This window comes from Zeugodacus cucurbitae, chromosome 2 (assembly GCF_028554725.1).
Source record: "Zeugodacus cucurbitae isolate PBARC_wt_2022May chromosome 2, idZeuCucr1.2, whole genome shotgun sequence".
NCBI classification, from domain to species: Eukaryota; Metazoa; Arthropoda; class Insecta; order Diptera; family Tephritidae; genus Zeugodacus; species Zeugodacus cucurbitae.
Window position 1 is genome coordinate 8,306,604 of NC_071667.1, and position 13,680 is coordinate 8,320,283.

The 13,680-nt window shown below is 40.3% G+C and overlaps 2 protein-coding genes across 5 annotated transcripts; both read right to left on the reverse strand.

Annotated features, from left to right (window-relative positions):
* Positions 1–361: 361 nt before the first annotated feature.
* Positions 362–8,579, reverse strand: LOC105210235 (keratin, type I cytoskeletal 9). 4 transcript variants are annotated; one of them, XM_054225876.1, is made up of 8 exons: positions 7,800–7,990; positions 6,373–7,431; positions 5,744–5,899; positions 2,983–4,381; positions 1,222–2,799; positions 1,002–1,146; positions 874–943; positions 362–815 (listed from the first exon to the last, which is right to left on the reverse strand). In XM_054225876.1, the coding sequence occupies exons 1-8, from the start codon at positions 7,983–7,985 to the stop codon at positions 780–782; spliced, it is 4,629 nt and encodes a 1,542-aa protein (XP_054081851.1). In that variant the 5' UTR covers positions 7,986–7,990; the 3' UTR covers positions 362–779. The 4 variants fall into 4 exon arrangements, with proteins under 4 accessions (XP_054081851.1, XP_054081850.1, XP_028894771.1 ...); XM_054225875.1 differs by having other exon boundaries at positions 1,222–4,381; XM_029038938.2 differs by lacking the exons at positions 362–815; positions 874–943; positions 1,002–1,146; positions 1,222–2,799; positions 2,983–4,381 and adding an exon at positions 4,422–4,770 and having other exon boundaries at positions 7,800–8,579.
* Positions 8,210–13,654, reverse strand: LOC105210123 (uncharacterized protein YdcI). Its single transcript, XM_011180894.3, has 13 exons — positions 13,239–13,654; positions 12,877–13,172; positions 12,502–12,815; positions 12,206–12,444; positions 11,747–12,129; positions 11,394–11,676; positions 11,119–11,318; positions 10,820–11,009; positions 10,621–10,755; positions 10,373–10,468; positions 10,164–10,293; positions 9,938–10,067; positions 8,210–9,856 (listed from the first exon to the last, which is right to left on the reverse strand). Exons 1-13 carry the CDS (start codon positions 13,439–13,441, stop codon positions 9,642–9,644), a joined length of 2,814 nt encoding a protein of 937 aa, XP_011179196.1. The 5' UTR covers positions 13,442–13,654; the 3' UTR covers positions 8,210–9,641.
* Between the last annotated feature and the right edge of the window lie 26 nt (positions 13,655–13,680).

The following is a 13,680-nucleotide window of genomic DNA, read 5'->3' on the forward strand; positions in this document are numbered from 1 at the left end:
AAGACAGCTGGAAAATGAATTTAACAATTCCAAACGAAAAAAATAACAAATAGCAGAGAACGTATTATACGTTCTCTGCAAACTGCCAATTGGGTGACGTGTTAAGTGTTGCCATAAAAATAAAGTGTCAGATTTAAAATGGTTTATGTCTGAGCTAAATAAATGCGCTAGATTCTTAAATTTGTCCAGAGCGTTCGCTTTATCCAATAATGACATAAAGTGAGTATGTTAAAGGGGTCTTATTCATATAACAAGTTGAATTAGTCCTTTTACCTAACATTTCCAATAAAGATCGTTAATTTTCAATAACATATTTAAACCAACTATTTACAATTCATTAAAATTACAATATATTTGTTTATTTAATTTTTTTTAAATTATTTATTCGGAAATATTCTAAACTATATACACATATGTGTGGATGTGGCAATCATTCATTGATAAAGTTCATTATAGGCAAACTTTGTTTAAAAAATTTCTATTCATTCTCCAAGGAATTGGTAAGGATTTGGTGGAAAAATAAAATTCTTTAAACGAAACTTGGTCCATTTCGAACAAATATTTTCATGTTCAGATGTAACATCGATTGTGGTACAAGTATGAGTTGTGCCAACATGCCACAAAATGCGAAAAAAAACTAATTGAAACCGTTATCGGTGCGATAAATATAAAAATAAACTAAAAATAGATATCAATGCAGCAAAGTTTGTTTGGGATTTCCCAAAACATGCCCACGTACACAACGCGTTGATTTATCATAACGTCGTTACGTAAAACAATCATCGCAGCATTTCGGAGCACTTCATTATGCGCGCCTGCAAAATATTTTAAATCGAAAAACAAGCAACACACTAAAATTAATTGACTGCATACCTTAAGAGTTTTCATTTGTTTGCTGTGAGTTCTGGACAAAGTAGGTCTTGTTTCTCGACATGTTAAAAGCCTAGAAAAATGCAATATATTATATACACACATACATATATATAAAAACAATTCCTCACTCCTCTACGGATTCAGAATAGCTATCGTCCATGTGTCGATATGTCTTTCCGGTTGAGGTGTATTGATTCTTGGGTGTTTTTGGTTGCGCTTTCAAACTGTCCAAATACTCCTTTGCCATTTCAATATCACGTTCCAATTTGCTCACTGCAATAATAACATATTTTTTTTAAATATCGTTGATTACAATAACAATAAATGATTCACAAGGTTATTACTCACCTTTTTCTTTAAGCATTTCCTCCGAGTTGCTGCAGCAGAGAGCGTTTTTACAATGACAACACTTGAGACCTTCACCGTCCTTGAAGCCCAGCTCAGTTAGTATCATATTTAATAGACAACCTGGATGCAACTTGTCGGCGGCCATAAATATTTTTCTATGCATATACGCCAACTCGCGGAAGGACATGCACTGAATGCCGTTGTGCAGAAGCTTGTGGCAAAGTGCGTAGAATTTACTTTTTGGTACTAGACTTTTGCAAAAGCAGAAACCGCATTCCATCATGAAGGAATTCAGAATCGCACGTAATTCCTTTTCCAGTGCACTTCCCGCTCTAATATTCGATATCATTGTGTTGGCATTGGTGTCGATAAATTGTTGGAATGCATCTGAATCTGCTGCTGCAGCTGCACCTTTTCCTCTTCGGCCTTTGCCACCACCAGAAGTCGGTGCACCTCGGCCAGTAGGACCTCTACCAGGAACCCCGCCATCTACACCTTCTCCTTTTCCAGGTTTAATGCCAATTCCACCACCACTTTCTCCGTCACCAACTGCAGAGCCATCGCCAACAGGACCTGCACCGCCAATGGCTCCTGTGCCTGGTCCTCCGCGATCCGGTTCTCCAGGGCCGCCTACTAGTCCAGCACCTCCAGGCCCACCTACTTGACCAACATCAGGTCTGCCAACGTCACCCGTAGCACGACCGGGACCACCTGCACCAGGAGCGCCTGCAACAGGACCGCGAGCAGCAGGTCCACCAGCAGCGGGACCACGAGCAGCAGGACCACCAGGAGCGGGACCACGAGCAGCAGGTCCACCAGCAGCGGGACCACCAGCAGCAGGAGCAGTAGCAGCGGGACCAGCAGCAGCAGCAGGACCAGCAGCAGCAGCAGGACCAGCAGTAGCAGCAGGACCACCACCAGCAGCAGGACCAGCAGCAGCAGCAGGACCAGCAGTAGCAACAGGACCACCACCAGCAGCAGGTCCACCAGCAGCAGGACCAGCAGCAGCAGCAGGACCAGCAGTAGCAGCAGGACCACCACCAGTAGCAGGTCCACCAGCAGCAGGACCACCAGCGGTAGGTCCACCAGCAGCAGCAGGTCCACCAGCAGCAGGACCACCAGCAGCGGGACCACCTGTAGCAGGAGCAGTAGCAGCAGCAGGACCACCAGCAGCAGGACCACCTGCTGCAGGAGCAGTAGCAGCGGGACCACCAGCAGCAGGACCACCAGCAGCAGGACCACCAGCGGCAGGACCACCAGCAGCAGGACCACCAGCAGCAGGACCCCGAGCAGCAGGACCACCAGCAGCGGGACCACCAGCAGCAGCAGGACCACCAGCGGCAGGACCACCGGCAGCAGGCCCACCAGCAGCAGGACCACCAGCGGCAGCACCGCCGGCAGCAGGTCCACCAGCAGCAGGAGCAGTAGCAGCGGGACCACCAGCAGCAGCAGGACCAGCAGCAGTAGGTCCACCAGCAGCAGTAGGTCCACCAGCAGCAGGTGCACCAGCAGCGGGACCACCAGCAGCAGGAGCAGTAGCAGCGGGACCACCAGCAGCAGCAGGACCAGCAGCAGTAGGTCCACCAGCAGCAGGTGCACCAGCAGCGGGACCACCAGCAGCAGGTCCACCGGAAGCAGGACCAGCAACAGTAGGTCCACCAGCGGCAGGACCACCGGCAGCAGGTCCACCAGCAGCAGGACCACCAGCGGCAGGACCACCGGCAGCAGGAGCAGTAGCAGCGGGACCACCAGCAGCAGCAGGACCAGCAGCAGCAGGACCAGCAGCAGTAGGTCCACCAGCAGCAGGTGCACCAGCAGGTCCACCAGCAGCGGGACCACCTGCAGCAGGAGCAGTAGCAGCGGGACCACCAGCAGCAGCAGGTCCACCAGCAGCGGGACCACCAGCAGCAGCAGGACCGCCAGCAGCAGGACCACCGCCAGCAGCAGGACCGCCAGCAGCAGCAGCAGGACCACCAGCAGCAGGAGGACCACCAGCAGCGGGACCACGAGCAGCAGGTCCACCAGCAGCAGGACCACCTGCAGCAGGAGCAGAAGCGGCGGGACCACCAGCAGCAGCAGGTCCACCAGCAGCGGGACCACCAGCAGCAGCAGGACCGCCAGCAGCAGGACCACCGCCAGCAGCAGGACCGCCAGCAGCAGCAGCAGGACCACCAGCAGCAGGTCCACCAGCAGCAGGTCCACCAGCAGCAGGACCACCAGCAGCAGGTCCACCAGCAGCAGGACCACCAGCAGCGGGACCACCAGCAGCAGGTCCACCGGAAGCAGGACCAGCAACAGTAGGTCCACCAACAGGAGCAGGTCCACCAGCAGCGGGACCACCAGCAGCAGGTGCACCAGCAATAGGTCCACCCATTTTAGCAGCAGCTGGCTCGCCAACCGCTGAGGTTGGTACAGGTTGAGTAGCTTCAGGGGTAGGAGTTTTTCCCGCAGCTGGGACACCTCTCTGTACATCCGTCGCATCTTTCATGATGTCTTTAGTAGCAAGATTTGGATCAATGCCACGTTTTTCAAGCAGTTCTCGCAGTTTTTTATTTTCTTCCTGACATTTCTGATTCTTGGCTTGTTCCTCGAGTAATTGCCGTCGTAAATCATCTATAATGCTTTGATCGTCGCGTGTATTAAGCGCATTTACTGCATTCGTCAATTGCACATTCTTCAACTGTATGTCGCTTATCTCCTTCACCAATTTCATAGATTCCTTCAAGTCCTTATCCATATAAGCGGTATCCAACGCAGTTTTACCCACATCCGTGCCCATTTTATCCACACGATTAGAAAACTCATTAAGTCTGTCCATAGCATGCACATTCAGGGCATCCTTATCTTTCTTCAAATAAGATATATCATCCTGGGCTTTCCTACATTTCTCCTCCAAATATTCATTTTGTTTTGTTAAGTGTTTGACCATCTCGTGCATTCGCTGTAATTCCGCACAACACTCATCCGCACTGAGACCATCGGTAATGGCTGGACCACCGATTTTGTCGCCATCGCCGCCACGTTTCTTTATCTCCTTTTTGATTTCATTCAATGTAGCGCGCGCAAAGAACGTCAGATCGTCCATATAATCGGAGCAGGTTTGAGTTTGGGTGTCGTGCAGGTTTTGTATGGCGTTATTCTGGAGCTCTTCAATGACACTCTGGGCATTTGTGCAAGGAAAATGTACAGCAGAAATAGCGAAGGAGAAAACCGAATATTATTATCAGTGTTATTAAAAGTACAGTTGGCTTCGCTTCGCACATGCTACATACATACATATTTATGTGTAGGTAAATATGTACAAATGTGAGTAATTCAATATTCTGTATCAGTGTCATCAGTGTCCTTCCCTTTTGTTATCGTATTTTCTATAGCACTTGTTCTACACAATATCCCCTCCTTCTTACATTTATCGGCTATTACTTCCGTTTCTGTATCCGAGTCTGCTGGCCATGTATGTCGATCAATGCGTACGCAGGAAGAGCAAACTTTTCGGAAACGAACTCTTTTCCTGCACTTGCTTTTCATGCCCATTTCTACAAAATGCCGCTGTAAATACGAGCAAGGCCAGCGCAATTAAGCTTTACATTCATACAATACACATATTTCATTTTCATTTATTTTTTTTTGTAGGTTGAGAGAGTACTAATTGTTGGTCTATGAATGTGGTGGCAACGCGGGTTGTAAGTCCAATCCAGAGCCAGCCATGAGAGTGACACGTGCCATTAATTTTTGTTAATACTAAGCATTCGAAAGCTAAAGTTTCTTGGTGTGTGACATATATTTTGACATTTAAAACACACTCTTAACACTCTCTAGACATATAACTCGATTTTAGAGGACGTTACGATTTCGTAACTATCGCGTATGCGGAGGGTTCATACCATATAGAGTTTAACGTCGAAACTTCGCGTGATTTTAAGTATTAAGAAGCCTTTCACTTGCTTCTCCATTGTTATGAGTTGGCTGGTAACCGGTAGTATTTTAAAATAACGAATGTCATCGACTCACATCCCTTGTTAGATCGAAACTTAATTAAAATATTTTTTTTTATGGAAGATTTGAAAGAGACTTTACAAGGACTGTAAATGAACACGCTTTTGTATATAAATGTATGTATATATTTTCAACAATCGATTTATTCAACTCACAAAATTTCTTAAATTAAGAACAAGAAGAAAAAAAAACAGAGCTTATACAAAATTTATGATTAATATACAGTGAATAATAATAAAAAAATATTTATATATATATATATATATGTATTGTTTAAAGCATTAGTAGATATGGGCATGAACATACAAGTGTATATACATTCTGCTAATTGGCATTGCAGTCAGTTATCCGACAAACAATTCTCATTATCATGGCCAGCATCTGGGTCTCGATTGCACATACAATAGCCACTGTTTCTAAACTTTTTGGCCTTGTACTATGAAATCGAAAAGAAACGAAAATAAATTTCAATGCTCACTTAATTTTTTTATATAAATGAGCATTATGAATTTCGTCAACAACTTACCATTAATTGGTTGTACTGACAGTTGTAATCGTTCAGAGCCAGCTCACGACGCATTAGCTCGTTACGCAAACTGCCGATCTCCATTTGCAGGCATTCGGCTTTTTGTGCGCTGCAACGGGCACGAATGAGATCTTCCTTCATTTCGTCGAGTTGACACTGTTATAAAGAAGTTAAGAATAATTTGATAGGTATCATAAAACAATAATTATATTGAATGATATATAATAATTGCGTATATTAAAAATTGGGAATGTTCAATTTCTAAGAAAAACTGAAAATGGACTGGGTGCGTGCTTAATGGGGTACCGGAAGATTGACAGTACCCGACAAAGTTCGGCTAATAATGGACCAATATCGAGTTTTGCTACAAGAACATACATATTTCTCAATCTTTCAAAAATCTAGAAATATTTTAAAGTTGTTGCTTTTGTACTAAGAGTAGAGACAAAGCAAGACGTTTTGAGATTTAACAGAAAGATCTTTAACCCATAAAATCTTATTTAGTAAAATACTTCATTAAAAATACAACAATGTAGTCGGATCCCCTAGAATATCACTATCCAACGTACTATTTAATGTTGTGGGACCTTCAATAAAGTATAAAAAACAGCTTTACAGTGTACACTTACCCTCAGTATGTCCTCATTAAACTTATGTTTGGCAATTTGATCTTCGTAGTAGTCTTGCATCTGTTTCATCTCATGCTCCATTTTATTTATATGTTTGGATTGACTATCCAAATCGCTTGATAGACTGTCAGACATTTTGTCGGCCTCCTTTGCTATCTTCTGCAGTTCGTACACCTTAGCCTCAAGATCTTTGAAAGTTTTGCATTTCTCACGAAGAGAATTGCGCTCTTTAATAATCGCCTTGAGTGTCTCAGCATCCTGATCGGACATTTTATTCCGATTATCCATGGTGCCCCTCAGTTTGTCATCTTCAAATTTACGTAGTATGGATACTTCCTTACGCAACTTGTTCACCTCGTTCTGTAGGAATCCAATATCGGCGCTTTTTTCCGGTTCAACTTTGAGTGTTTCGAAGGATGCGCGCAACGACAGTTTCTCCATCAGTCGCTTTAGATATGCATTTTCGGCTTGTAATATTTCATAGGCTTTGCTCATATCTTCGAATTTATTGTAAATCTGTAAGAGTTCATTTTCTTCACCCTTACTGATTTTACCACTAGAGGTGAGTTTCTGTATTTTGTTGTAGAAATCTTTCGAATTATTGCCATCGAATTTTTTATTCATAATGGCTTTGATCTTATCATTCTCCATATTAGATACTTTTAAACGCTCGTTCGATACCTCCAATTGTTTTTCGAGATTCTTTTTGTGTAGCAACAATTCCTGCATTCTTCCCATTTGTTCGTTGGCGCAAGCAAGTACGCTATCAGCGCTAATGAGACTTCCTGGTCCACCGCTTGGTCCTCCACCTCCGGAACCACCTTTTCCTGGACCCCCTCCTCCAGTGCCGCCCATTCGTCCGCGACCACTAGGACCAGCTCCCTCATCACCGCTCATACCCGGTTGACCAACATAACCGCTTTCGGTGCCTTGTTTAGGCCGACCACCACGCCCAGCGTCTAGTCCCCGACCTTGAACTCGTCCAGCTACACCCGTTCCATCTCTATCGTAGGCATTATCATAGTCATCTTCGACATCTCCATCTCCAAAGCCTCCAACCTAAAAGTAAAAAGATTTTAGATTTTAATTGGCGCAAATATACAAACTATGGAAACATCTCCCGAATTCCCCAAAAAACGCTTTGCATTACTTAGTGCCAGCCCGACACAAATTAACTTCCTTTTGGCTGTCACCTTCCACTTTAGTTTTTTATAAATAATACTCGTTTGTTTTTGTACAAATATCACAAAGGACAAATATATTTTAGTGATCTTTAAAAACTATTTACGCGATCTATCAATTAAATTCATTAAAAATATAGCTATTACATCGACATAAAAATATTTACGAAATCGTATCGCTATTGGGGAATTCGCCGGCCTAATATTACATTGCAATAATTTAGTTGACCTCAAGATTTGACCTACCGGCGATTGACAGTTGATCAAATCTGAAAGGAATCTCGATTGCAACGACTCGTCCATGGCCCATGAGCGATGATCGATGGTCGACTGATAGGTCTTCAACTTGACACAAGCCTTGCGGCACTCATAGTCGACCGTCTCGTTCATAAAGGGGACATGGAAAAATTCTTTTTGCGTTGAAAATGCCATTTCGCCTGACTTGACTTATTCTTTATATTTATATGGAGCTTGCTCTTGCGATTTTAGAAAGTTTAATATTGCTATTAAAGTCTTTAAAATGCTCGAGACCAATGCTAGTACACGGTACGTTTGATGACTGGTTGGTTACTCCTCTATTCCTTTGTTCGGTGGCGGTTTTCAAAGGTAAGATTTTTATCCTTGTTGTTGGTTTTGCTATTTTGTTTTGTGAGTTTTGCTCGTTTGTTTGTTTGTTTAGTTTTCGGTTTTAGTTTGACCTAGTAGTAGTTGCTTGTTGTTATTTTTGTTTTTTCGATATATATTTTATTTTTTTTATATGCTTGTTCTTGCTGTTCGTTGTTAAGTGACAATAAAATTAATAGCGGTACTGCAAGCTTCTTCACATAAAACATATAACAGCTTCTTGCTTTATTTAAATCTTCGTGTATTTGTTGTTATTCGTTTTATTAATTAACAATGGTACAATATTAGCAATTAATTGTTGTAAAACTTGAAATTTATTAGTTGCAATGAGTTTTTTTGAACGAAAATCTAATTTGAAAACTGCTTTCGCCCGAGTTTCCTATATTTTCCAAGAATTGTTTTCACTAATTGATTTTGAACAAACTACTATGTTCGGCCATTTTCGATCTAATTTTTTACAGTGCTTTTTGTTATTCATTCTTTACAGTGTTCATCATTGTTATTATTACAAATGGCCTTTTCATTTAATTATATTTTATTTAATATATAATTTGAAATTGTATAACTTAAATATTCAAACTCTTAAAAGAGCAGCTGTCGCATTTTGACCAATGTCCCCGGTAGTTCGAGAATTTATACCATACAACGGAAATGTGCCGTTTGGCCTTTAAAAAATTTAGTATTTGCGAAAACCGATAGAGACTCATCAGCTTGCGTCATAGTTGTTGGTAATAAGACCACTTGTTATAGTAGTCAATAGCAATTAGCTAGCAAAGACCAGTACCACATTGGGAAGTCCGTTGTCTGAAATGTTGTATTCGCTTTTATTCGGGAAAGGTCTGTCAACTCGGCATAATTCTTCAAAATTATTTGGCAAATGTTTTGTGCGTTCTGCAAAAAAAAAAAACGATAGACTTGGCGTTTTCGACGCTGTGTAACTTTAATTCATAACAAATCCTTAGATTTTTTAGAATATAGATTATAACATTAGCAAGTTCATTTTACGAATATAAAAAACAATTTCGAGAGTAGAGATATTAGTCCAAGCGAAGTTTGACGGTTCCTCTAAATAATGCGCCAGCGCAGTGGAATGATCGAATAATTAGAGATCGCAACATTTCAACATAAAATTTCAGTTAGAGAGGTTAACTAAATAGAAAGTGTATAACTCTTGGATGGTAATATATTTTGTCAGTACCTTATGTATTTCGATACTTTTATGCTTAGAACGATGAAAAATGTCCAGATCATCTAATAATTTTGATTATTAAACTAAAATGATGGTTCATGATATTGAAATTATTTAATTTTTTTTCTATAATGCTCATTTGTTCTTAGTGAATATTTTATGCTTCCAATGCATACGTAAACAAAACTACGTATGCAAGACAACATTAACTTCTAGTAACTAAAAGTTATCTAAGCATTACGCTAACATTACTTAAGAAAATTAACTTAATTTAATTAGGTCAACGTAAATGATGTATCTGTCTCCTTAATCATATCCTCCAGACGTACACCAATACGTTTACGTGGTATATCAATTTGTATGATCGAAACAGTTACACGATCGCCCACGCTTAGGTTTCTATTCTGCATTTTACTTATATGAATAAGCGCATTACATTCGACGCCAATATCAACAAAAGCGCCAAAGTGTGTGATATTTGAGACAGCACCTGAAGATCAAGTTAGAAGAACATTAGTATATATTAAATAATATATTGAAATAAATAACAAATTGACATTTAATAATATACCCGTCAAAACATCTCCCTCACTAAGTTCAGTTATACGTGTTAGACCTTGCTTGAATAACGGACGTTTAGCGAATTCTGCACGATAGTCCTGTGTAAGCTCGCGTTGTAGGGCCATTAGCACAACATCAACCTGAAAGTAAAATTTTAAAATATTTCTTATAAATTCATAGAAAACGTATAGGAAAGTTGCTAAAAATTCTTCTGTTTTAATGAAAATTTGTCTTACACGCTCTTTTGGTATTTGAAAATCTTCTGCCAGATCTTCTATATCACATTGCAAGGCGTAAGCTTTAATTTTGCAGATGAACGGTGTGGTGCCGATGTCTTTAAGCAACAATTTGCATTTGCTTATGATTCTGTGAAATAAAATTTTTATAATAAATTTAAAAAAATAATAATAATATATAATAATAATAAATTAAAAAAAAAAAATACTTTTTGGCAACAGCATAACTCTCTGGATGCACCCAGGTGCAGTCCAGCATATTTTCAATCTTCCCACCAACACTCAAGGGTTCGATGCGTATAAAGCTGAAATGAGTACAAAAAACGTAACGAATTAACCAATAAGAATTTAAAACAGTTATAATAAGCCAATTAACTTATTAAATACAACATTACTTTAAAAACGAGAATTACACATTTTTATAATATTACAACTATAACTCAAATCCATTGCTCACCCCGCACACTGCACAAATGTCTTTTCGCCAATAGACTTCACTTTCAAAAGATCCTTACGTGTTTGAAACGGACCACTACTTGTGCGATGTTCAATGATTTTTTCTGCCTTCTTCTCACTCAAGCCGGCTACATGCCTAAAATTTAGCAAATCAGGCTTATACTATTATAAGCTATTTGGGTAAAAACTGTCCAACTCACTTTAATACACTCAAACTGGCGGTGTTGATATCCACGCCCACAAAACTTACACACTCCGAGACCACCTCATTCAGCGCCTCGTTCAGCGTTTTTTCTGGCACATCATGCTGGTACATGCCGACACCAATGTGTCGTGGCTCTATTTTCACATATTCACTAAGCGGATCATTTAAGCGACGTGCGATGGACACTACACACGAAATCGTAATAAATAAATAATATAATAATAATAAAAAATAAATAATATAATAATAATAAATAAATAATATATTAATTATTTACAAAATTGTTATTATTACCGGCACTAATCTCATTCATATCCATATCTGGAAACTCTTTGCGCGCTACATCGCTGCATGAGTATATGGAAGCGCCTTGTTCGGAAACAATGCTGTACCGCACATTATTTTTATCTAAAATGCCCCAATCGAAAAGGTTGGATAGCCAAAATTCCGTTTCGCGACAGGCAGTACCATTGCCCAAAGCTATTATTTTGCAACTATTAAATAAATAATTAATTTAAATGTGTATGATCTTAATACAAAAATCGACTTTTGGTACTATTACTACTCACTTGTGTCTAGCTAGCAATTTTGCTAATTGTTCACCCACCTCCTCAGCGTTGCTGCTACGCGCATGCGGATATATAACATTGGTTTCCAAAACATCTGCTGTTTCGGAGATTAACGCCAATTTGCAACCATTTGTAAAACCTGGATCAATACCAAGAATGCGCTCGCCTTTAAGTGGCGATTGGAGCAATAATTGTTTCAGATTTTGCGCAAAAACATCGATGGCAGCTTTTTTGGCGGATTCATTCAGATCGCTGCGCAGTTGTCGTGATAACAGCGGTTGCACTGGAGCAATAAAAAAATCAAATATTTACATAATAGTTTAATATTAATAATTCGCTCTTGTCCCACTCACATTTTTTGCTATAGCATTCCTCGAATGCCTGCTCGAACACCTGGTTGCGCAGTGGATAACGCAGTCCCTCATTCATAAACAACTCGCGCGTGAAGCGTTTGATATCATTTTTTACATAATCAGCGCTGATTATCTTTACAGTTAGAAACTTTTGCTTTTCCGCACGATTGATGGCGAGTACCTGATGTGGTTTTAAATAACGTACATCTTGTTGAAAGTCATAATATGTCTCATATTTTGAGGCATCCGTTTTATTCTTTAAATGTGACGAGTTATTATTATTATTCGATTGGTTCTTAAGTGATGTTGAAGATTTGGTAGCGGTTGTTGTGCCGGGAGTTTTAGATTTGGTACACTTTAGTACAATGCGGTGCACTTTTTGTCTGCATAATAAATGTCAATCAATTAAAACATATTTAACATTTTTTTTATAAATATTTCCACAAATTTCTAACTCACAGTCGACGCAACTCTTCCAAAACACCTGTATGTTTGCTTATATTGTGGGAAATGATGTGACATATGCCTTGTAACACTTTCTCCACATTATCCAAGTCGGCATTATTGCGATCTACTAGCGATTCCAAACGCACTTGTGGCGCTTCACCGAACAGCAAGCGATCTGCAGCGTCACCCAAACCAAGCGCTTTAGCACGTTCGGCCAGTGAGCCTTTGCTTGCCGGTTTATAAGGTGCATACTAAAAATTTGACTAGAATAAATCTACCAAAAAACACTAAAGATTCATGGGGCTTACCAAAAATTCCAATTCTTCACTACTTTTGGCGCATAAAATTTCCGTACGCACTTCATCGCCTATTTGTTGCTCTTTCTCTAATTGTGTTACAATCGTTTCGGCACGCTTACGCAATTCTACGATTTCTGTGTATGAATTTTTTATATCGCGCAATCTTTCAGGCGTTATGTGATTGATTAAATCACGCCGATAGCGACAAATGAATGGTATTGTATTCTCATTTTCAAGCAATTGTACGATATTCTTAGCAGTACTGGGCTCAACGTTCTCTTTTTCGGCAAGCAGTTCATCGACGCGCCACACTTTCCGACGTGCTGTAGTTTATACAGGATTAAATCAGAAATATATCAAAAAAAAACTTTGTTTAATACGAACCCCAAAATGAGCTGCGACCAGTATAAGTGGTGGAATCACGTGCAGGTCTGTCCTTATCAGCACTCGATGAACATTGGCCGTCCGTAACCGTTTCTACAGGAAGCTGCTGTTGTTCAGCTTCCAAATCCATATGCTGTTCTTCATTTCCTTGCTGCTCTATATTATCAGCTTCATTTCTTGAATTGGTTTTATTATTATTCTCTTTTGATTTCGAGGTTGATTTGTTGTCCTTTTTGGTGCGTTTTTCAGCCGGTTGTGACACTTTATCTTTAGTTTTGTCTGTGGGCCAACGTTTTCTGCAAACAAAAATATTTACTCGAATATGTAATTACTAAAAACGACAAAATTGTGTAAATATATACCTTCCAGCTGTGCTTGTGGAGGCGACTTCTCTTCCCGCTAATGCTCGTGCTGCGGTATCTATACGTGCTGATTTTGTCGGAGGTGGAGAAAATGAGCTGTCACGTCCTCTTCTGGTTACGACTTGTGCATCATCATCGGAGTCAGATATTTCAATTATTTGCGTAGCCTTAACTGCTGCTCGACGTCTTGGGCGTCCAGTCATTTTTTTAAATATATAGTTTGAAAGTAGTTAGGTTTCTCGTTTAACACTTTATTATAATAAAATAAAGGTAACTTAACACACTGTACTAAATAACAAATAAATAATGGTGCAAATTATTTATGTCTAACAAAAACACGATTTTTTGAAATTTGTGATATATCAAATTTCCTCACAGCCGGTCAACTGAAAAATCGGAGCGAACATTCATAACCAGCTGCTACATTAAGGCTCAAACATAC